Source organism: Hoplias malabaricus, chromosome 2 (assembly GCF_029633855.1).
Source record: "Hoplias malabaricus isolate fHopMal1 chromosome 2, fHopMal1.hap1, whole genome shotgun sequence".
Taxonomy (NCBI): Eukaryota; Metazoa; Chordata; class Actinopteri; order Characiformes; family Erythrinidae; genus Hoplias; species Hoplias malabaricus.
In genome coordinates this window covers 19,166,909-19,189,423 of record NC_089801.1, presented here as the reverse complement: position 1 = coordinate 19,189,423, position 22,515 = coordinate 19,166,909, and the positions used below count along the sequence as shown (strand labels likewise).

Sequence of the window (22,515 nt, the reverse complement as noted above, 5' to 3'; positions counted from 1 at the left end):
TCAAAACCAGGTTTTCTGGTCTATTTGAGACTCTGAAAGATGCCCAAAAGTGAGAAGACCCCTGGTTCTTGGTGACACATCTGTGACCTGCTTTGGTCCAAACCCCACGAGCCCCACATCAGTGTTCTCCCCCTGTGTAAACAGCTCTGTTCTGAACACCCGCTTTCAGCACCTGTTCCTTTAAATGATAATGAGCCACTCGCTGTTCACCCCGACCCCGAGCGCACAGCAGTGAGGAGCGAGGAACAGAAGCTCTGGTTTTTCTCTTTTTTTACTCTGTGCTCTTATTCCTCCATGTTCGTTGTGTCAGTTTTGCTACATTTAACCTCATTTTTGCACTCTCACATAAAAGCAGGTCCAGCACTGTGATTGGACAGACTCAGACGAGGGGGTGGGGCCATTCTAAAGTCTCTGAACTTGACGTCAGAAGCAGAGCAGAATCAGAACAGCTAGTTTTATCATGTGTTTTCTGACTGAGGCAGTGCACAGAAACTTGACTGGGTGGTGTTGTTTCACAGTTTGTGGGTTGGTATACTCAAGAGTCACACAGCAATTTGCACATGCACTGAGCAAGGGACTGCTTAATGATACGTCTGTTTTAACGGAAGGAAAAGGAAGGAGTTTGGCTCTGTTTATTCCTCTCTGTTGGCCAGAGAAAAGTGATCCAGGCAGCGGCAGATCAATTTTAGTGTGAGGTCAGCGTTAGAGCTCACTCCCAAAGAGTTTTGGCAGGATTGGAGGGGTTCTATTTCCTAAGGCATCCAGGGACACTGTAATATGAGCATCGTCTTGCGGTGGAGCACTTCCCTGGTCAGTTAACGTGATGTTCTTGTTATTTTTAGGGAACGTTAAAGAAAAAAGTGTTCCGAAAATGGTCCCTTGGGGGCAGCCGTGACCTAAAGGTTGGAGTAAGAGGCATTGAACTGGACTGTCACTGATTTGATTCCCCGGACAAGCAATAACAATGAGGTTGAAGGAGGAATAAAGGAACCATGCCCTCAACACCCACGGCTGAACTGTGATGGTCAGTGTTTGGTCAGAGCATTCCAGTTCAGGAGCCTTCCCATGAATCTGTTGCCTTCAAATAAACTCTGGTTTCTTTCAATATTTCTGGAAATGTCTTGCTACCCAACGACCCCCTCCACCAGTTTTATGGGAACCCAGAATATGTCATCTGTTGGGGGCGCTGAAGGAGCCTTGGTTCCTACTTCACTGTGGCTGAATTCAGCGTCAGAGCCAGAGATAAAAAGAGACAGGGTAGAGTCATGGTTTATCTACTGTTAAACGCTGGTTCTGAGCCATTGTGCTGAGCTTATGAACAGTGAGAAAAGCTGGAAAAATATACAACATTCCTCAATTCCCACCAACCTCAGCCCCAGGAAACTCACACTGTAAACTGTAAAAAAAACGGATTTCATTTTACAGGGAAACTCTTACAGTAAACTACTGTTTCATTTAAATACAGGACACTGCTGTGGACTGAAACGCATTATGGGTATCTTTGCTGTAATTATATCACCAAAGCATGAGGAGCTTGACTTGTGTTTGCATCCTAATTTCTATGCATATATTTTAATTTGTTACAATATTTTTTAGTAGTTTTATGAGTGTGCTATTTACAATACTTAAGTCCATACAATGACTTTTATGTTGACAAGTCTTATTATGGGTGAGTGGGGTAAGAGCTGAGAGCTGCACCAGTTTTAACTCTGGAGATACTGAATACAGGTGGATTAATCTCAAAATTAAAAAATAAATAAATAAATAAATAAAATAAAATAAATCTACTCAATGAAAGAATTGCCAAAAATATTCAGGTCTGGTCCTAAATTCAATTTACAGTTAACTGCTGTATTATTTAAAATAATTACAGTAATAACTTGTATATTTGGACTACAGCAATGTTGTTATTCCAGTATAAGTACTGTACAAAATACCAGCGAAACAGCTCCAGTAAATTCCTTTAAATTTACAGGGACATTTTTACAGCAGTTTCCTGGTTTTTTTGTTTTTTTTTTTGGTTTTTTTTTAATCTTCTTCTTTTTTATCGTTTTTGTTTCGAAGCAGAAATCAGATAAAATAGATAATTTATATGAAAATTGTTACACAGACCCGACTGGTTCTCTGATGTTTTACTCAGTGCACAGTTGAGGAAATACGATGGGTCACACAATATGACCCATTCAGATCCACTGAGCCATAACACTGTATTTGAGGCTCTGAGCTCTTTCTGGAGCTTCTTTATGCCGACACATATAGGGACGCTATCACCACTCACACTGAAAAACTGACTACTATGACTGCAGATTTCACCTGGGGATGAACTTTTCCGGTTCAGGAACTAATTTATGTTATTGGGAATATGCCAAACTCTCACAAATTACATTCTCAAACAGGAACCATACCGACTATGGTCCTCCTTCCTCTCACTAAACACTGAGATCATTCCCACAAGACCAGACGCTCTGACAATACCATTAAGACCACCGCAATGTAGCCCTTGTCAAAGTGTCTAAGATCTATTCTGACCATTCACCTGCTGCATGATATATCCCCCTCCACTCAACAGGGAGCGCTGTATCCAGGTCATCACTGATACTCATTCTCTCTAGCAGTGGTTTTAATTTTGTGGCTGTTCGGTGTGTATTTGTCTGAGCCTGAAGCTCCCTGCCTCCTACACACACACACACTCCCTCTCACTTCGAAACAGCTGGAGATCCTTCAGAGCAATTTCATTTGCAGAAGAGTTGCTGATTGCTCGGTGAAGCAAATTCGCTGCGAGTGCAAACGAGAGATTGAAGACCACGAGCCGTCGCCGCGATGAAACTGGAGACGTGAGAAAGTGTTGAGCTCAGAGCGAGAAGCTACTCAGGTGAGAGCTCGGACAAATTGCCACTTCTGGAAACACGGCTTGACATCTGTCGGGGCTAAAAAAACAAGGACGGTAAGCTCTTTTGCTTTCTCCTAGAAGATGATTGCATTGCTCAGAAGTGCCTCGTTGATGTCTCAAGAGATGTAATGGAGTTTTTTTTAGAATCCGTCAGGACGTGAGACACTAATCTTGTGCTCTCAAACTCAAGAAGAGACTTAGGGAACATTCCTGGGCTCTTTCTCTCAGGAGAAACATCTGAGCAGAAGGAGACATAAGCTACAGTCTCCACCCTCTCTCCATCTGACCTCAGTCTTGTCCAGGAGACACTACTGAGATGTTGAGGAGACAACACAGAGACTACTTTGATTTTAAGGTAGAATTACAGAGATATTAAGTAGGAATTATGAAGGTATTAAGGAGGAATATTGTGGAATATTAAGAAGACAACAGATATTTTAAGGTGGAACTATAGAGATGTCAAGGTTGAACTACATTAAATTGGAAGTACAGATAGGTCAAGAAGGAATTTTGGAGTTTGTAAGGAGATTGCTGACATTTTAAGGTGGAAATATATTAATATGAGAAGAGTATAGATATGTCAAGGTGGAATTACAGAGATATTAATGTGTTACCACATAGTTATTAAAGAGGAACTATAGCGGTATTCAGGAGGCTACAGATGTATTAAGGTGGAACTATATTAAGGAGACTATAGAGCTATTAATGTGGAACAACAGATATATTAAGGTGGAACTACAAAGTTATTAAGGATATTACAGATTAAATAAAGAAGTACTACTGATATATTAAGGCGACTACAGAGAATTTAAAGAGAAACTACATATATGTTAAGGATACTAGAGTTGTTTTTTTTTTTTTTTTTTTTTTTTTTTTTTAATGTGGAATAATATTAGGGACACTACAGAGGTATTAAGCATGAACAACAGAGATACTAAGGTGGAACTACAGAGTTATTAAGGATATAACAGAGTTAATAAAGGTGTACAACAGATATGTTAAGGTGTCTACAGAGATAGTAAGGCTATTATACAGTCATTACTGTGGAACTACAGACATAAAAATAGGAGATGGCTTTCTCAAAGCATGTCAGCTGTGCATGTGCTGCATAAGGGATCTGAGCTATTCATTTCTTGTGTTCGGAAAAGGCCTTTCTTCTCAGAGGTGAGGGTCTCATTATTGTAGCCCGGTTGCAGAGTGACTCCATCATTTCAACGACAGAAGCCTCTTTAATACAGCGAGAATATCATGAAAGCGTTTGTGCCCGTGATGAGTTTATTATTTTCCATTCACCTTTCTTGTTAAAGCCGCCAGTGAATGGACACTCGTCTCAGTAATGGATCCGAGCCCCAGATGCTCTGAAGACCATCTAACAAAATCTGCTTTGATTTGCCCCCCCACCACCCTCCCCCTGACCCCCTCCCCCCGCTCCCTGATCAATAAGCGGGCGGCTGCGTTCATAAATATTTTCATTCTAAATAAGAAATCGTCCATCTCGGGCCTTTGATTACGCCACAATGGCTCTCTAAAGTGCGCTAATAGGGAGATTAGCATTTATATTGGATTTCCCGTCCACGCAAGTGCAAAAGAGAAGGAGGCCGAGTGCAATGACCACAAAGAAAAGAGAAATAAAGGATCATCCGACCTCATAAACGAGCGCCCACAAACATGAGGAGGGTGTCTCGATAAACACAGGCCGGGCCGGCCTACCTAGCCGCCCACATCTCTGCCCTGAGCTTTGGTAATGGCCTCAGATTAATGAGAGAGTGGGAATCATCTGCAGTGAAAACAGGACCTGAGAGACTCAACCTTCCAGATCTGGTTCATTCATTCATCTTCTGTAAGTGCTTCATTCTGATTAGGTTCAAGGCAGTTCCAGAGCCTACCTAGAGTCATAGGGCAGGAGCATCACACACTCACTCAGTCACTCACACATTCACTCAAAGCTGTAGACAGTTTCACACACTCACACAGTCACTCACACACTCACACCTGTGGACAGTTTCACACACTCACCCAGTCACTCACACACTCACAACGGTGGAAAATGTCATAAAGATCTCCTTATACCATTGTGTGTGTGTTTGAACTATGGGGAGAATGCCAGCACCTGGAGGAAACCCACACAGACACAGGGAGAACACGCCACACTCCACACAAACTGTGACCCAAGAAGAGGATCCTACCCAGGACCCTGAGCCCCTGCAGCGGTTTGTGTTCCTGTGTTAGTTCTGTGTTCGTCCTAAAACCTGGGTCTGATCATCACTTTAGGGAGTGGTGAAAGTAAAAAGAGTAGACTATAGACTCTAGAAATTTCTCAGATTGGCACTGGGGTTAAATACCTTACTCTGTTTATGCATTTTTAATAAGCCCCCCTAACACACACACACACACACACACACACACACACACACACCAGCACATCATTCCTAGAAAACCAGACTAAAGAAGACATTTTCCTGTTAATTATTAAACCTTGTGTTTGTTTCTTTCTGGCGTTTGCCGTCTGTCCCTCACTGAAGAGATGTAACTTATTTCCCTTTCATACTTTAAGACTCAGAAGAGTCTTAAACCATTTCAGATTCTGAGATGGTCAGTACCTGTGTTGGCCCACTGCCCACAATCAATAAATTAAACTTGTGACCACAGCAGGAGTAGCTAAAAACATCATGCATTATTAACGCCTCAGGAATTGGGCTTGTAATTGTAATCACAATCGCTCGGTGGTTCCTAGGTTCCCTTTCACTGAAGATGACCCCACGCCTGGCTCTCTACTCATGAAATGAGCCAATCAGCTGAGTAGGACCTACAACACTGCTCCTAAATCCATTATTGCTGAATTTTCTGATATTAGACGCAATCACAGTCACCTGGAGGAAACCCACGCAGACACAGGGAGAACACACTACACTCCTCACAGACAGTCACCCGGAAGAAACCCACGCAGACACAGGGAGAACACACCACACTCCTCACAGACAGTCACCCGGAGGAAACCCACGCAGACAAAGGGAGAACACACCACACTCCTCACAGACAGTCACCCGAAGGAAACCCACGCAGACACAGAGAGAACACACCACACTCCTCACAGACAGTCACCCACAGGAAACCCATGCAGACACAGGGAGAACACACCACACTCCTCACAGACAGTCACCCACAGGAAACCCACACAGACACAGGGAGAACACACCACACTCCTCACAGACAGTCACCTGGAGGAAACCCACGCAGACACAGGGAGAACACACCACACTCCTCACACCTCAAACCCACAACCCCAGGACAATCCCTCGACCCCTCAATTCCCCAGCCTGTTGGTACAAAGATCCTGAGGAACATATGAGCAAAGGCAGGGAAACAACACACAACGCGCCAGTCCATCATAAAGCATCACACACCCACCCAGTCACTCACACCTGTGGACAATCTCAAACACTCACCCAATCACTCACACACTGTCACTGGGAATGTGAGTGGTCACACTAAACCCTAATTAGAAGCACAACAACAACAGCTCCCCCCACAAAGCATGGGGTCCTCAAGACTCAAGACTATGTCTGCCTTCAGTGACAGCACACAACCTGAATACTTCCAGCTTTGATGAATAAATCACCAAATAAAACATTCCCTGTCAACCACAGCGTTCATTTAATTAACGAAAACGATGATGGAAAATATTTGTTGATGACTTATTTCCACCACAAAACACTAGACATGCACTGAATCAAAATAATCATTTGAACACAAGTAAATGTTCTGCAATTTTCATCACAGAATAAATCTAAATGAAAATGTGAGACTTTTAAATGACCGACTAATTCAGGTTCGTAAATGGAAAAATCACAGGAATATAAAACATCCAACAGGAAAATGCTCCGTCTGTCCCTCTGGTGAAAAAAGTGAAGAAGAGTCAGCTCTGAAAGAATTGATTCCTTGAGCGTCTGGGAATTGCTTGTATCAACTGTTGGCCAATAATTCATAGAGTTGAATCTCTTGGAGTCGACTCAGTCTTAGTTTGTGATGCCTTCTTCTGCGACTTTGAACTTAAAATTCATTCATTCATTCATTATCTGTAATCCTTTTCCAGTTCAGGGTCGCGGTGGGTCCAGAGCCTACCTGGAATCATTGGGCGCAAGGCGGGGAATACACACTGAACTTAAAATTTTAATGTTTAATAAATGCAAAATATATTTGAAGAAAAATGTTGCTACTTTGCCCCCTCCAGGGTGTATTCCTGCCTTGCGCCCAATGATTCCAGGTAGGCTCTGGACCCACCGCGACCCTAAACTGGATAAGGGTTACAGATAATGAATGAATGAATGAATGTTGGCACTTTCCTGTCATAATTAATGAAAGTTAGTAACACTTCTAAAGTAAAGTTTGTTTGTTTAATGGACTAACACTAGACTGAAATTATAATGAAATTAATACAAATTTTAGTCAAAAGACCAAGACTAAGACTAAATCACAGTCATCTGCTAAAAATAAACAACAGACAACTCTGAAAGCTATGGTTCTTTCCACTCTTTAATAAACAGTCACTATATACTGATAGCTGCCTGATGCTAAACCCAGTCTCACTCCAAAACTGATCCCAGATCCAAGCCCTTTAATCAATCCCCATGTGTCCATCCCTCAAAGTGGTGGGACTTTTTACATAGAACCCACCCCTGGTCAGAGCGTGACCTGAACCTGCCAGACCCAAGCCTCCAGCCCATGTTTTAGAGAGCGGACCCCTGAGAGGTTTGTGTGTGCCTGATCCAGACGGCGTTTTCCAGTGGTCAGAGACTAGATCTCCTTCTTTTAAGCTGGAGGATGAGACTCCACACATGACACTCCCCTCGTCGTTATGGCAACCGACCCCCAGGGATGCTGTGATGCACCTCCTGCCTGTTACTAAGCATCATGTGTGTTTGTTTGTGCGATGTGTTTATTAACGTGAATCCTCATCTCTCCTCTGTATGAGGGGGAGTGTGTGTGTGTGTGTGTGTGTGTGTGTGTGTGTGAGCGGGGGGTGGGGGGTGCTTTCTAAAGGTCAGTTGTATTAATATAATGTGTGGTTTGGTTTCCAGGTAGTGGCACAGTTTGGGGTCTCTCTCTCTCTCAGAAAAGGTCACCAACTTCTTATACTGAACTTAGGTACAAGAATATACAGTACCTCCAGATATGTTACTGATACTAATATAGTATTATTGAAGCTCAACACGCTTGGAGGAGATCACTAACTGCCCAACTGTGTTCTGTCAGCTACCAGACACCCACTCCGGTTTTCTGCTTGTCTCTTCTGCTGTTTGTCTTTACAAAAACGTTCTTCACGCTGCTCTGGAGAAATGAACTGAGTTGAACTGAATTGTAAATAATGAAGGCCCTGGATCCGGACGAGAGGGTCCTGGTCCTGTATCGGCATGAAAGTCCGATCCCCTGTACGAATAGGAAACCCGAGCCTTTGGTTCTGATTGGAGCCGTTTGATGGATGAGGCTCCGGCACTGCTCTGACAGTGGTGCAGATGTCAGACAGATGTGATTGCAGATTTTCTGATTAAATTTTTAATGAGAAGTGCGGTGCATTCCGCTCCGTATTGATGCGGGATTTAATTGTCTTGTCACAAGCAAGGCGATCCCCTGCACTGACGGCTGAATTTGATTCTTCCTTCTGTCGGAGGAGACAGGATGAAGACAGGATGAAGACAGCGAGACACGATCGCCTCCTGTAACTGTGCCAGGAGCCACGGCCTCAACAAACGTCTCTGCTGGCTTTTACGAGCTAAGTGCCTGAGTTATAGCCCTGAGCTGCCGAATCCAGGATGGCTTCAAGCTTATTTTCTATCAGAGGAGGGATGTTATGAAGGTTAGAGGAGTGAGATTGGGACCAGAAGATCCCTGGTACCAACACGAACAATGGGGGGCAGGGGGGGAGTGAAGGAAATGCACATCCTCCTCCCTCAACATCCATGGCTGAAGTGCCCTTGAGTCCGGTGCTGAGATGGGTGTTGATTTACCTGGGTCACTAGTGTGTTTGTGTGTGTACCAAGAATATATTACATTGTGGGGACCAGAACCTGTGTACACACTCACATTGAATAGACTTCTTGTCCTTGTGGGGAGCCCAGTTGTTACATTTCAAGATAAAGCAATATTTTAAGATTAGGGACAGGGCTAAGATTAGAATTAAGCTGATAGAAAATGTCATTTTAAGTGTCCACAAAATGAATGGGAGTCTATGTAATGTCCCCAAATATTTACAATTACAAGAGTGCTATTAAAACACAATTATGTCCACCCCCAGGGTTATTGGAGATAGTCAGTGTTGCTACTACGTTTCCTATCATTGTGTTAGAGAAGCTCTTGTTGATTTTATTGTTGGATGCACTGGTAGTTAAAACAGTGACTGTACTGCTCTAGGAATAATGTTAAGAGTGAGACTGAAGACAGCGAGACATATTTGGCTTCCTGTAGCTGTGCTAATGTATGATTCTACATTGTACCAGGAACCACATGTGGAACTGGATCTTGTTTTACTCAGTGATAGGAAAGAAGCTTCAACCAGTGTTAATTTCATTAACAAAAACTGTGATGAACAATGTTTATTGACGACCAAATTTTATTTGCAGACAAGGGGCTAAGGTAAAATTTTCAAACTTAAATATTAATGTGAAAGACTGGTCAATGACCCATTATCAAATTCCTGAATTAAAACTCACCACAAGAAAAAGTCACAAGGAAATAAAACCAGTGAAATGCTCCATTTACCGTTGTCAGGGCAACGACGCACAAATTGTTTGGGCGACGTCTCCTCTTTGTTATCTTCGGTTTAAGTGAAGAAGAGTCACTCGTAACAACTGATAATATAATAATTATCTCAGTGAAATAATTTGGAATCAGTTTGAGACACTTTTGAAGTGGCTTTGAAGTCTATTTGAAGACATTGTTTTCCTTAATTTTGGATGGTAATATGTTTTTAAATTGAATACAACTTTTTAAATTTCTGAAAATAATCAAACCTTTAAAATACCTGACAAACAATAGGCTTTTTAACATTAATGGACACAAATTTGGCTAAAATTAATGATAATTATGTGACTAGAATGAGACTAAAAATAATACAAGTCATTAGTCAAAAGATTAAGACTAAATCTAAATCTAAATCTTCCTTTTTTGCACCAGGTAAAGGACAGAAGCTTGTTTTTCTTTCACTGTAAGATAACGCTGTCTTTATTGTTGGATGCACAATGATAGGTCCAGTGTTTCCGTGTCAAAATATGCCCAAATATGTCCTTAAAGTTCAAAGGGTTAACGCTAAAATCTCAGGCATTTATTTCCAAAACTGAAACAGCAGGAGTGAGGACACGAGTTTGAAAGGAATAGCACGGCATTCCCAAACTCTTGAAGGAAATAAAAGCACAGACACACTGCTCGTGTTCGGGGAGACTTTGTATAGTCGTCCCTCAAGTGCCACGCTGACAAGCTCCAAGCTGAAAACAACAACAAAACAAACAAACAAACAAACAAAAAGAAAGAAAGGACAGCCACTGATATGTGACAAAGACGCTCCGGTCTCACGGCTGTCTGCCGGTCCACGAAGACACCGCAGGAAAACACAAAGGAAGCGGCGGGACAGGGGGAAGCGAGATGAAAGCGGAGGAGAAGAGTCGGGAAGGCGGGGATAAGAAGGGTGGGAAAAGAGAGGGGAGGTTTGGTGGAAGGAAAGAAGGAAAGACTTACAGACGGTGAGGGGAGAGGGGAGAGGGGAGGCGTCTAAATCTTTCCCTCGGCAAATCAAACGCACGAGAAAAAAAGCCAGATGAAGTCTATCACACCGTCCTCAGCTCTGGAAATCAAAGGGCTTTGCGTTTCTCCGTTTTTCTGGGTGATATTTTTCTTCTCCTTCTCTTTCTTATAGGCAGAAAGAAGAAGGAGGAGGAGGAGGAGAAGAAGAAGAAGTGCCGGGGCCTGTGTTTGCCGGAGCTTGTCAGTCAAATACAAGGAGCTTTGCTAAGCAAAGAGACAGGGGAATATAAGACTAATATTTTGAATTCTGTTCTGACAAATCACGTCTAACCTCACAAAGGGCTCACACACACTGTCTCTCTCTCACACACACACACACACACTCTCCAGTGTAGCGAGACACATTAAAGTTGACGGATGCCACCCGAGTGTCAGCCACGGGAAATTGTAACATGCCACTTTTTTTTATTTTTTGACCAAAAAACTGTAAATGGGACAGCGGAGCGGGTGGGCACTTTGTAACTGGCACCTCTATTAAAAGCAGATGAAGCACACACACACACACACACACACACACACAACGACACATGGAAGATGGGCCAGGCATGCTGACATTTGCTTAAAGCTCTCTCTCTCTCTCTCTCTCTCTCTCTCTCTCTCTCTCTCTCTCTCTCTCTCTCTCTCTCTCTCTCTCTCTCTCTCTCTCTCTCTCTCTCTCTCCCTCTTTCTCTCTCTCTCTCTCTCTCTCTCTCTCTCTCTCTCTCTCTCTCTCTCACACACACACACACACACACACACACACACACACACACACACACACTTCTATCCTACTTTCCTTCATCTCCTGTGGCCACTAGTTGGCACCACATTCAGTCAAATCTGGATTGAATACAGATGCTCTATACTTTCAGTCGTATGTAAACACCCTTTACACTGAGGGAGCTCAGCTGCAGCCGCAGACACTGTGTGAATTATCTCTAACTAATCAGGTTCATAGATACGTTTTAATGTGGATTCAATGGCACTCAACCATATGAACTTAAGTGAGGGCAGGTGCTGATGTTGAAATTCAAGTTTTGGATCAAAAACCCCACTCCAACTCATCCCCAAGGTGTTATTGGATCTCCACCACTCCAGAGTCCGATCCACTCTCAGACGGGGGGTGCCATACCCACTTGGCAGTGGATGTGGAGACAAATAAATGTAAAGATAAGTGTAGAAATAAATGTAAAAATCACAATTTTCATTTTATTCAACAAAAAAAAAAAAATGACCTAAAACCGAAGCCGTGTGAAAACAGCGAGTGAAGAGTTTATTGGGCGCTGCATTCGTGATGAGCTCCATCAGGAAATGAGTGCTGCAAAAGACTGTGGTGGATGTGCTCTGTTCTTGGGGAGAATATTGAATCCAAAAGTATGTGGGAGTTTGGGTTTAGATTTAAACAACTGTACGTATTATTTTTAAATTAAAATCGTAGCTTCAAAATCATTGGGACACTCCACTGAGCTGTAACAGGGAGAGCCTCTGTCATCACTACTGTGGACCCAGCACTACAGAAACTGCACTGTGTAACTTTTGAAGGAGGGTCACAGTGTATTTATACTTTCATTTCACAAAATGCTTTAAAACTTTGTTGTACACCTAATAAAAATCAGTGCAACTCCACGTCCATTGCCAAGTGTGGTCCAGAGGGGTATGGCGCCCCCTGTCTGAGAGTGGATCTGTCTTCTCTGGAGTGATGGAGCTCCTATGGAGTTGGAGTGGGGTTTCTGATCCAAAACTAATCTTCTATCCTCAGCACCTGTGCTCACCAACGTTTTATTGTGGTTGAGCGCCATCAAATCCTCACAGCAGTGTTTCCCACCATCAAGTTTCCTAGAGAACAGAAGATTTGACTTCAGACTCTGCTGGTCACTTCGTGTGGAGATGCAAGATTTAGTTCTGACATGGGGTCTACTTTCTGAGGAGCAAGGATACGTCAATGTCCCTGATTACGGATCAAACCCTGAGTGCTCCACACACCTGGAGCGAGTGAAAAACGAAAAAGAGCGAGAGAGTTGGCAGGAGATGGAGGGAGGAGAGTGGGGAAGTGAAAGGATACGTTAAAGTGGCATAAATTAAGAAACAGCTGTAATTAAAGGCTGAGAATGTGGAGTGTTGTCGAGCTCATGCTGTGAGGTTTTGTTTTTTTAATATCACTTCACTTTCTGAAGGAAATGTGGGAGCGTTCACACTTCAACATCCGATTCACTTCCTCAGAGAAGGGCTTCAAAAGACGAGCGTGTAGGTTACTATTGAGAACGTGTCTTTAAAGATATAAAGAGAGGATCTAATCCGTAAAATATTCTTTACATCGTATTTATGCTTTTACAATAAATGCTACATTATTAATTAAAAGTTTCGTTATTATTTTATTTCTGAAAACCCTTCTGTAATTTCTTCTATAAAATCAAATTTTCAGATTCCTCACAAACTAATGCAGATGGAAGCAGAATCACCCCATACACACCTTTAAATTCAGTTTCAGTGAAGTATGGGTTAAAGCTCTGAATTAAGTTTCTGTTTATATTTCAGTTTCTGAAAGTTAATGAACAAACTCTAAATTGAGGCCAAGATCAATTACTATAAACATCCATTCATTCATTCATTCATTCATTCACCCATTCATTCATTCATTAATTCATCCATCCATCCACCCATCCATTAATTCGTTCATTCATTCATTAATCAATTCATTCATTAAACCATTCATTCATTCATTAGCCCATTCATTCATTCATTCATTCATTCATTCATGCATTCATTCATTCATTCATCAATCTATTCATTCATTCATTAAACCATTAATTCATTAATTTATTCATCCATTAATTCATTCATTCATTCATTTTCTGTAACTGCTTCATCTTGAACCCATACCCTCAAGGACCCAGAGCTGTGTGACAGTGACACCACCTGCAGCACCACCATGCTGTCAAACTATAATCAGCATTTGACTTTCTTATTTAACTTGTACACTCTTTCATTCACAAACACACACACACACACACACACCTGGCATTGTGCTAATCCCACACAGGAGGTAGAACAGGCCGCCTCGGTTCACAGATTAAATCCATTATGTCCATTCATATGTCCAGTCACGATTTTTATCCTTTAATGCACTGCAGATGCTCAGAGACAAAGCCAGAGATGAGGGATGCTTTCCATCTTTCTCTCTCTGTCTCTGTCTTCTCTCTGTCTTCCTTTTTTTCCAATTTATCTCTCTCTTCTCTCTTTCTTTCCTCTGCAACTTTTCCTCTACGCTGCTTTTTTTTTTGTTTTTGTTTTTTTTTTTTATATATCATTCTCTTAAAGGCTCTGTTTTAAACTTATGATCTGCCAAGTTCTACACAAAAGACAAGCACAAGCAATTGTTCAACATAAGGACAATAGAGGGCTCCGCTGTCCTCTGGAAAGAATGGACTCTGGCCAGAACCTGGAACAGCGTCCAGAACTCAGGTCCAGTAAGAGTATCACTGAAATATTGCAATGAAACAAAGAAGAAAAAAAAAAAAAAAAAAAAAAAAAAAAACAGTTGTGTTCAGGGTGTTAAGAGCTGGGACAGAACTGGCTGTAATTGGTGTAGCATCCCAAAACATTTTTGCAGTTCTGCTTTAGATAATTATCTACCAGCCCCCTGCCAATGTCCTTGATTACATCTCATTTTCATGTATTTAATTTAATCAAATGTAGTTTTTTTCTGTTAAAAAATGTATTATCCATGTGACCAGAAGGCTGTGTCTAACCCTGCTTTCACACAATGAGCAACAAAACGTAACGAGGCTGGTGATAGGAGGCTTCGTGAACATTGGTGACGTGAAGTGGGCAGAGTCTGTGATGCAATAAAGCTTACCGTTATGCAAATTAGAAGCCTGTGGTCAGCTCAAGAATTAACACAGGGACAAATGATCAATCACAAACATTCAAAACTAGTTTGATGAGGTTGTGTTTGTTGTAACAGAAAAACGCAACAGTGCTTGACTTTATAGTGGGATACAGCTATGTACAGGTTGCCATGCCATCAAATATCTAGGATGTCTCTAATATATTAGAGTAGGAAAATATCCTCAACTTCAGTGTGATGCATGAACTCATGCTTTGAATAACAATCCCACCTTTAATTGAATATTATTTTCATTAACGTGAGACAATAGAGGGGTTTGAGGAAAATTTGATCACAATAAAGTGTGTTAGAAGTTTGAGGACACTTTTCTAAAGGAGATCTTTTGTGGGAATTTAAAATGCAGTGGACAAACAACCAGCCTAACGTTCACAACGAGAGGGACCTGACTAACTGACATGCTAATCCTTAAATGAGAAGGTGAAGAAGAAGAAGAAGACGAAGAAGAAGAAGAAGAAAAAGAAGAAGAAGAAGAAGAAGAAGAATAAGAAGGAGAAAGAGAAGGAGAAAAGAAGAAGAAGAAAGAGAAGAAGAAGGAGAAAATGAAAAAGAAAAAAGAAGAAGGAGAAGAAGAAAAGAAGAAGAAGAAGAAGGAGAAGAAGAAGAGAAGAAGTGTGTTTGAGGACCCTTTTCTAAAGGAGGTCTTTTGTGGGAATCTAAAACGCAGTGGACAAACAACCAGCCTAACACACACACCGAGAGAGACCTGACTACAGGACGTGCTCATCCTTCAATGAGAGCGCTTCATTAGGAGTGTTTCATTATAAGAGCATTTCATTAGAGCTGATGGCTAACAGTTAATATCCGATGCAGATGAAGCCCCGCGTGTGCAGTCGGGAGGTATCTCTACAGCGAGAATCCGCCTCCAATATCTGCTTCAGTCGGGACAGGTTTCACGCTTCTTTCAGTGGCTTTTTAGCAGTTGATTCTTTAGAAATCGTGCTGAAATAAATAGAATTTAGCAGAAAACTACAATATAATAGATTTATATATATATATATATATATATATATATATATATATATATATATATATAATATATATATATATATATATATATATATACACTATATTCACTATATTACATTTGCATCATATTTATGATATTTATCCGAGAGTAAATTCTGCAGAAGAAAGGTTAATGCTAATTAAAATAAGTTAATTAGATGTTTAAATGGATGTTAATACTACGTTAATAATAAGAAATGCAGACCACTGTGTTTAATATTTATATAAACTGTACACAATAGATCTACAATCAAATGTAAATTTGACATACATCATAAAACACTAATGATCTCAACGCTTTCCCCCCCAGTTTTAATTAAAGATGCCCCTGTAATCTCTGGTATTCACCACTGATCTCATGTCAGAGATGTTGTTATCTGATTTCCTTAGAGACTGTTACTATGCAGAAGTTAGAGAAAGAATACTCAGAAATGATGAGACTGAGCTCAGATCCGATCTGCTTTTGTGCTGGAAACTCACAGCAGCAGCGTATCGCCCCCAGTTCTTCAGCGGACGCTTGTTGTTGTGAAGAAAGGATGAGCGAAGGAGGTGTAAAAGGAGTGTGAGGCTGATAAGAGGAACGAGCGCTGGTCCTTTTTAAAGGAGGAGAAAAAGAAGCGCCGTGGAGCGGCTGCAGTTCAATAAACTGATAAAAGGTTTGGAGTTGGGGCCAGAACGGCTTCTGTGAGCTCTTTCTGGCCTCACAACTTTTCCTCTGTAGAGTATTCCCTGGTGAAAAAGAAAGTAAAACCTGGCCGCCGTAAAAGTTTGATAAGAAGTGAAGACACGGACTGTTGCTGTCTCAGTTTTAAAGAGCGCGCATCTTAGACCCCGGTCTGTTTCTGCTGAATTATTTCTCACTTCTTAGATTTCACATATATTTCATAAAATCCACATGAACATGTGGTGGAAATTTCATATCAATATTTTATCAATGTGTTTTATTTTGTTGTTGTTGCTTTCTTTTCCTAGAAGACATGGTTAATTTGTATTGATCGGATGTGTTAGAAGCACATGAACGGGACAGGGGACACGGTTGGTTAGTTTATGACCTGATAACTGCAGGGGTCAGAGAGACCCTGAGGGCAGTGTAGAGTCAGTGCAGGGTCAGTGTGATCTACAGTAACCTCAGGTGAGTGACACGTGATGGAGGGAAATAGACCTCATGAACTACGCGTATGATGCGGCAAACAAACAGACTTTGAGAAAGTGTGTAAACAGGACAGTGTCGTTGACTCTGCAGAGTTTGCAGCTCTCGCCCTGGAGAGAAAACTCTGCAAAAGTTCCATTCACATTCCTAATGCGGTGTTTAACCCCTGCCCCACTCACACTGAAGATACAAAGACCAGTTTTTTTTTCTTGTTTTGTTTTGTTTTGTTTTTTCAGAACACAGCTCAGGATCAAAGCAACATCATTAACAAATGTAGCCTCATTCCAGTGGGTTACAAAGTGAAGAAGAAGAAGGAGAATGAGAAGAAGAAGAAGAAGAAGAAGAAGAAGAAGAAGAAGAAGAAAAAGAAGAGAAGGAGAAGAAGAAAATAAGAAGGAGAAGAAGAAGCAGAATAAAAAGAAGAAGAAGAAGAAGAAGAAGAAGAAGAAGAAGAAGAAGAAGAAAAAACAAGGAGAAGAAGAAGGAGGAGAAGAAGAAGAAGAGAAAGAGAAGAAGAAAAGAAGAAGGAGAAGAAGAAGAAGAAAAAGAAAAAGAAGAAGAAGAAAGAGAAGAAGTAGTATAAGAAGAAGAAGAAGAAGAAGAAGAAGAGAAGGAGAAGAAGAAAAGAAGAAGATGAAGAAAAAGAAGAAGAAGAAAAGGAAGAAAGAAAAGAAGAAAAGGAAGAAAAAGAAGAAGAAGAGAAAGAGAATAAGAAAAGAAGAAGGAGAAGAAGAAGAAGAGGAAGAAGAGAAGGAGAAGAAGAAGAAGAAGAAGAAGAAGAGAAGGAGGAGAAGGAGAAGAAGAAAAGAAGAAGATGAAGAAAAAGAAGAAGAAGAAAAGGAAGAAGAAGAAGGAGAAGAAGAAAAGGAAGAAGAAGAAGAAGAAGAAGAAGAAGAAGAAGAGGATGAAAACAAAAAGAAGAGTAGAAATGGAAGAAGAAGAAGAAGAAGGAGAAGAAGAAGAAGAAGAAAAAGAAAAAAAGAAGAAGAAGAAGAGAAGGAGAAGATGAAAATAAGAAGGAGAAGAAGAAGCAGAATAAAAAGAAGAAGAAGAGAATGAGAAGAGAAGGAGAAGAAGAAGGAGGAGAAGAAGAAGAAGAGAAAGAGAAGAAGAAAAGGAAGACGAAGAAGAAGAAGAAAAAGAATAAAAGAAGAAGAAGAAGAAGAGAATGAGAAGATGAAAATAAGGAGAAGAAGAAGCAGAATAAAAAGAAGAAGAAGAAGAAGAAGAAGAAGAAGAAGAAGAAGAAGAAGAAAAGAAGGAGAAGAAGAAGGAGGAGGAGAAGAAGAAGAAGAGAAAGAGAAGAAAAAAAGAAGAAGAAGGAGAAGAAGAAGAAAAAGAAGAAGAAGAAGAAGAAGAAAGAGAAGAAGTAGTAGAAGAAGAAGAAGAAGAAGAAGAAGAAGGAGAAGAAGAAGAAAAAGAAGAAGAAGAAGAAGAAAGAGAAGAAGTAGTAGAAGAAGAAGAAGAAGAAGAAGAAGGAGAAGAAGAAGAAGAAGAAGAAAAATAAGAAGAAGGAGAAGAAGAAGAAGCGTTTCCGGAGCGTCCAGTGAGGGTCTGGCTGTGCTCAGAGAGACTCACCTATAGATCTTATAGCGGGTGGTGAATCCCTGGCGGAATCGTTCCACGAAGGAGAGGTAGCCCTTGGCGTGGTGGAAGGGGCCGCGGTCGGAGATGATCCAGTCGAACTGGCGCGAGACATGCTGCTCCGAGGGGTCCTGCCGCACACACACAACCCACACATGGTCCCACACAAACAGGAAGCAAGTGACCTCAATGACCCTCCAGTTCATGCTTTTCCTTCAGCCGCTCTCTGTTCATTCTCGCTCCATTCTATGGAGACCTGCAGAGAGAGAAAGAGAGAGAGAGAGAGAGAGACAGAGAGAGAGAGAAGAGAGAGAGAGAGAGAGAGAGAGAGAGAGAGAGAGAGAGAGAGGGAGGGAGATTAGTTGAGCAATATTATAAACATGGTGTATAATCAATATTAAAATTAAAAGTGATCAGCTACAAATAGGCCATTTTGAATGCAATGTCTTTGTGATGTCACAAGTACAACTTTTTACATATGCCCGTCTTGTATTCTCAACCAAGCTGAAGTCATTTTGATGCAGATCTTATTCAGGACCCCCACAAGTCCCCCACAGAGCAGGGAGGAGTGTCTCACAGAGTGGACAGAGAGTGAACTCAGAGTTTAAAAACTCCAGCAGCACTGCTGTGTCTGATCAACTCGCACCAACACAACACACACTAACACACCACCACCACGTCAGTGTCACTGCACCAACACACACTAACACACCACCACCACGTCAGTGTCACTGCAGCGCTGAGAATGATCCACCACCACATCACACCTGCTCTGTGAGTGTCTTGAGCGCTGAAGAACAGGTGGAAAGAGGGGTGACAAAGTATGCAGAGCAACAAGTAGATTACAGTCTATGACTGTAGAAGTACAAAGTGCAAAATTGTACCAAATGTGATGGTGTATTGTGTGTGTGTGTGTGTGTGTGTGTGTGTGTGTGTGTGTGTGTGTGTACTGGGGGCTGGTTCCGGGCTCTAACGAAGACGGCTGCCCTTTTCTAGTCTGGAAGTGGATTATAGACGGACGGACGAGCCGCCTTCGCTCCTCTGCGACTAATTGGTGGCGTGATAAGTTCAGACAAGGTTAAGAGGCGGCTTTATGACATGTTGTGACAGGGAGTTTGTGGGGAGGAGTTCCTCTGAGCCGTCTCCCGGAGCCTCATTAACACCGAGCGCGGAGCGGACCACCAGTTTCTCCCGTTAGACACTCTCTCGCAATTAAGCCGCCGCCACGTGGACGCCGCATATGAACTGAGACGTGCAGAAGGAGCGGGGTTTGAATATGTTTTAATTAGTCTGGAGCAGCTGAAGGAGAACATATACTTGGACGTGGATGTTTGGGGTCTCACTGGTCTCTGTGGTCTCTGTGGTCTCTGGGGATTCTGGAGTTTAGAAGTTAAAGCTCATCTGAAATCTGGTCCAGAGATGTCACTAGATTTATTTTGGGAATAATGATGCACTAGTTAATTACCCTGTGTGTGTGTGTGTGTGTGTGTGTGTGTGTGTGTGTGTGTGTGTGTGTGTGTGTGTGTGTGTCTTTGTGTGTGAATGTGTGTGTGTGTGTGTGTGTGTTTGTTTGTGTGACTTGATGAGTGTGTATGAGTGACTGAGTGAATGTAAGTGAATGACTGGGTGAATGTGTGTGAGTGACTGGGTGAATGTGTGTGAGTGACTGGGTGAGTGTGTGAAACTGCCCACTGATGTGAGTGAATGAGTCAATGGGTGAGTGTGTGTGAGTGACTGGGTGAGTGTGTGTGAGTAACTGGTTGAGTATGTGTGAGACTGACTGGGTGAGTGTGTGAAACTGCCCAATGGTGTGAGTTAATGTGTCAATGAGTGAGTGTGTGAGTGACTAGGTGAGTATGTGTGAGTGAGTGGGTGAATGTGTATGAGTGACTGGGTGAGAGTGTGAAATTGCCCACTGGTGTGAGTGAATGAGTGAATGGGTGAGTGTGTGTGTGAGTGAGTGACTGGGTGAGTGTGTGTGTGTGTGTGTGTGTGTGTGTGAGTGACTGGGTGAGTGTATGTGAGTGACTGAGTGACAGGGTGAGTGTGTGTGTGAGTGACTGGGTGAGTGTATGTGAGTGACTGAGTGACTGGGTGAGTGTGTGTGAGTGACTGGGTGAGTGTGTGTGAGTGACTGAGTGAGTGTATGTGAGTGACTGAGTGACTGGGTGAGTGTTTGTGAGTGACTGGGTGAGTGTGTGTGTGTGAGTGACTGGATGAGTGTATGTGAGTGACTGGGTGAATGTGTGTGTGTGAGTGACTGGGTGAGTGTATGTGAGTGACTGAGTGACTGGGTGAGTGTGTGTGAGTGACTGGGTGAGTGTGTGTGTGAGTGACTGGGTGAGTGTGTGTGAGTGACTGAGTGACTGGGTGAGTGTGTGTGAGTGACTTGGTGAGTGTATGTGAGTGACTGGGTGAGTGTGTGTGAGTGACTGGGTGAGTGTGTGTGTGTGAGTGACTGGGTGAGTGTGTGTGTGAGTGACTGAGTGACTGGGTGACTGGGTGAGTGTATGTGAGTGACTGAGTGACTGGGTGAGTGTATGTGAGTGACTGAGTGACTGGGTGAATGTATGTGAGTGACTGAGTGACTGGGTGAGTGTATGTGAGTGACTGAGTGACTGGGTGAGTGTATGTGAGTGACTGAGTGACTGGGTGAGTGTGTGTGAGTGACTGAGTGACTGGGTGAGTGTATGTGAGTGACTGAGTGACTGGGTGAGTGTATGTGAGTGACTGAGTGACTGGGTGAGTGTGTGTGAGTGATTGAGTGACTGGGTGAGTGCATGTGAGTGACTGAGTGACTGGGTGAGTGTATGTGAGTGACTGAGTGACTGGGTGAGTGTATGTGAGTGACTGAGTGACTGGGTGAGTGTATGTGAGTGACTGAGTGACTGGGTGAGTGTGTGTGAGTGATTGAGTGACTGGGTGAGTGCGTGTGAGTGACTGAGTGACTGGGTGAGTGTATGTGAGTGACTGAGTGACTGGGTGAGTGTATGTGAGTGACTGAGTGACTGGGTGAGTGTGTGTGTGAGTGACTGAGTGACTGGGTGAGTGTATGTGAGTGACTGAGTGATTGGGTGAGTGTGCGTGAGTGATTGAGTGACTGGGTGAGTGTATGTGAGTGACTGAGTGACTGGGTGAGTGTATGTGAGTGACTGAGTGACTGGGTGAGTGTATGTGAGTGACTGAGTGACTGGGTGAGTGTGCGTGAGTGATTGAGTGACAGTGTGAGTGTATGTGAGTGATTGAGTGACTGGGTGAGTGTATGTGAGTGACTGAGTGACTGGGTGAGTGTGTGTGAGTGATTGAGTGACTGGGTGAGTGTATGTGAGTGACTGAGTGACTGGGTGAGTGTATGTGAGTGACTGAGTGACTGGGTGAGTGTATGTGAGTGACTGAGTGACTGGGTGAGTGTATGTGAGTCACTGAGTGACTGGGTGAGTGTATGTGAGTGACTGAGTGACTGGGTGAGTGTATGTGAGTGATTGAGTGACTGGGTGAGTGTATGTGAGTGACTGAGTGACTGGGTGAGTGTATGTGAGTCACTGAGTGACTGGGTGAGTGTACAGGAGAAGGAAAAGATCTTAAATTTTAGTGGAAGTCAATTTAAACCAATTCTGGAGCATTTCTATTGGTCGATTCATCACACAGATTGAAGGACAGCATCTGAAATGATGTAGTAAACTAAACATCCACAAAAACTGAGATGCATGTTCTTGATTGGACGGTGATGATATCTCTCATTGTTTACTATTATAATGGCACTTTAAATCACACCTCTGACTTCATGCATGTATTTGTTTTCATTCTATTGTATCTTTGACTATTGTGCGCATTGTATAAACCTTGTTCTGTGTTTTAAAGATTGGCCTTGCGCTATTTTCCTTTGTCCTTGATCTATCACTGCGCTGGAGATTTAGCTTAACAGTGTTTAACTGTGCTCTACAACTGACCTCATTTGACAAAGTTCAGAGGACAGATCCTTGACCACCATTCAACTGCAGTGCAGTCAGATCTAAGCAAGGACTCCATCACCGTAATCAAGACTCCTCCAGGTTCCCCAGCACACCCCGGCAAGGTTGGGGTTTTCGATAAAGTGGCCACTCCTGCTCTAAATGCTTAGTAACTCGAGTCTATAGCATTGTGTCCAGTGCACAAACGATACAAATGAATGTGATAAAGAGTTTAATACCACGATCACAACTCATC

At 42.4% G+C, this 22,515-nt stretch overlaps 1 protein-coding gene across 2 annotated transcripts in view; it reads right to left on the bottom strand.

The window, feature by feature from the left end:
- Window positions 1-22,515, bottom strand: part of brinp1 (bone morphogenetic protein/retinoic acid inducible neural-specific 1) — a 182,929-nt gene that overhangs the window by 110,427 nt on the left and 49,987 nt on the right. For both annotated transcript variants that reach the window (XM_066659000.1, XM_066659002.1), the window contains exon 2: window positions 18,304-18,565. In XM_066659000.1, the coding sequence (XP_066515097.1) occupies window positions 18,304-18,515 (212 nt within the window). In that variant the 5' untranslated portion in view covers window positions 18,516-18,565. The remainder of the gene's footprint in view (window positions 1-18,303; window positions 18,566-22,515) is intronic.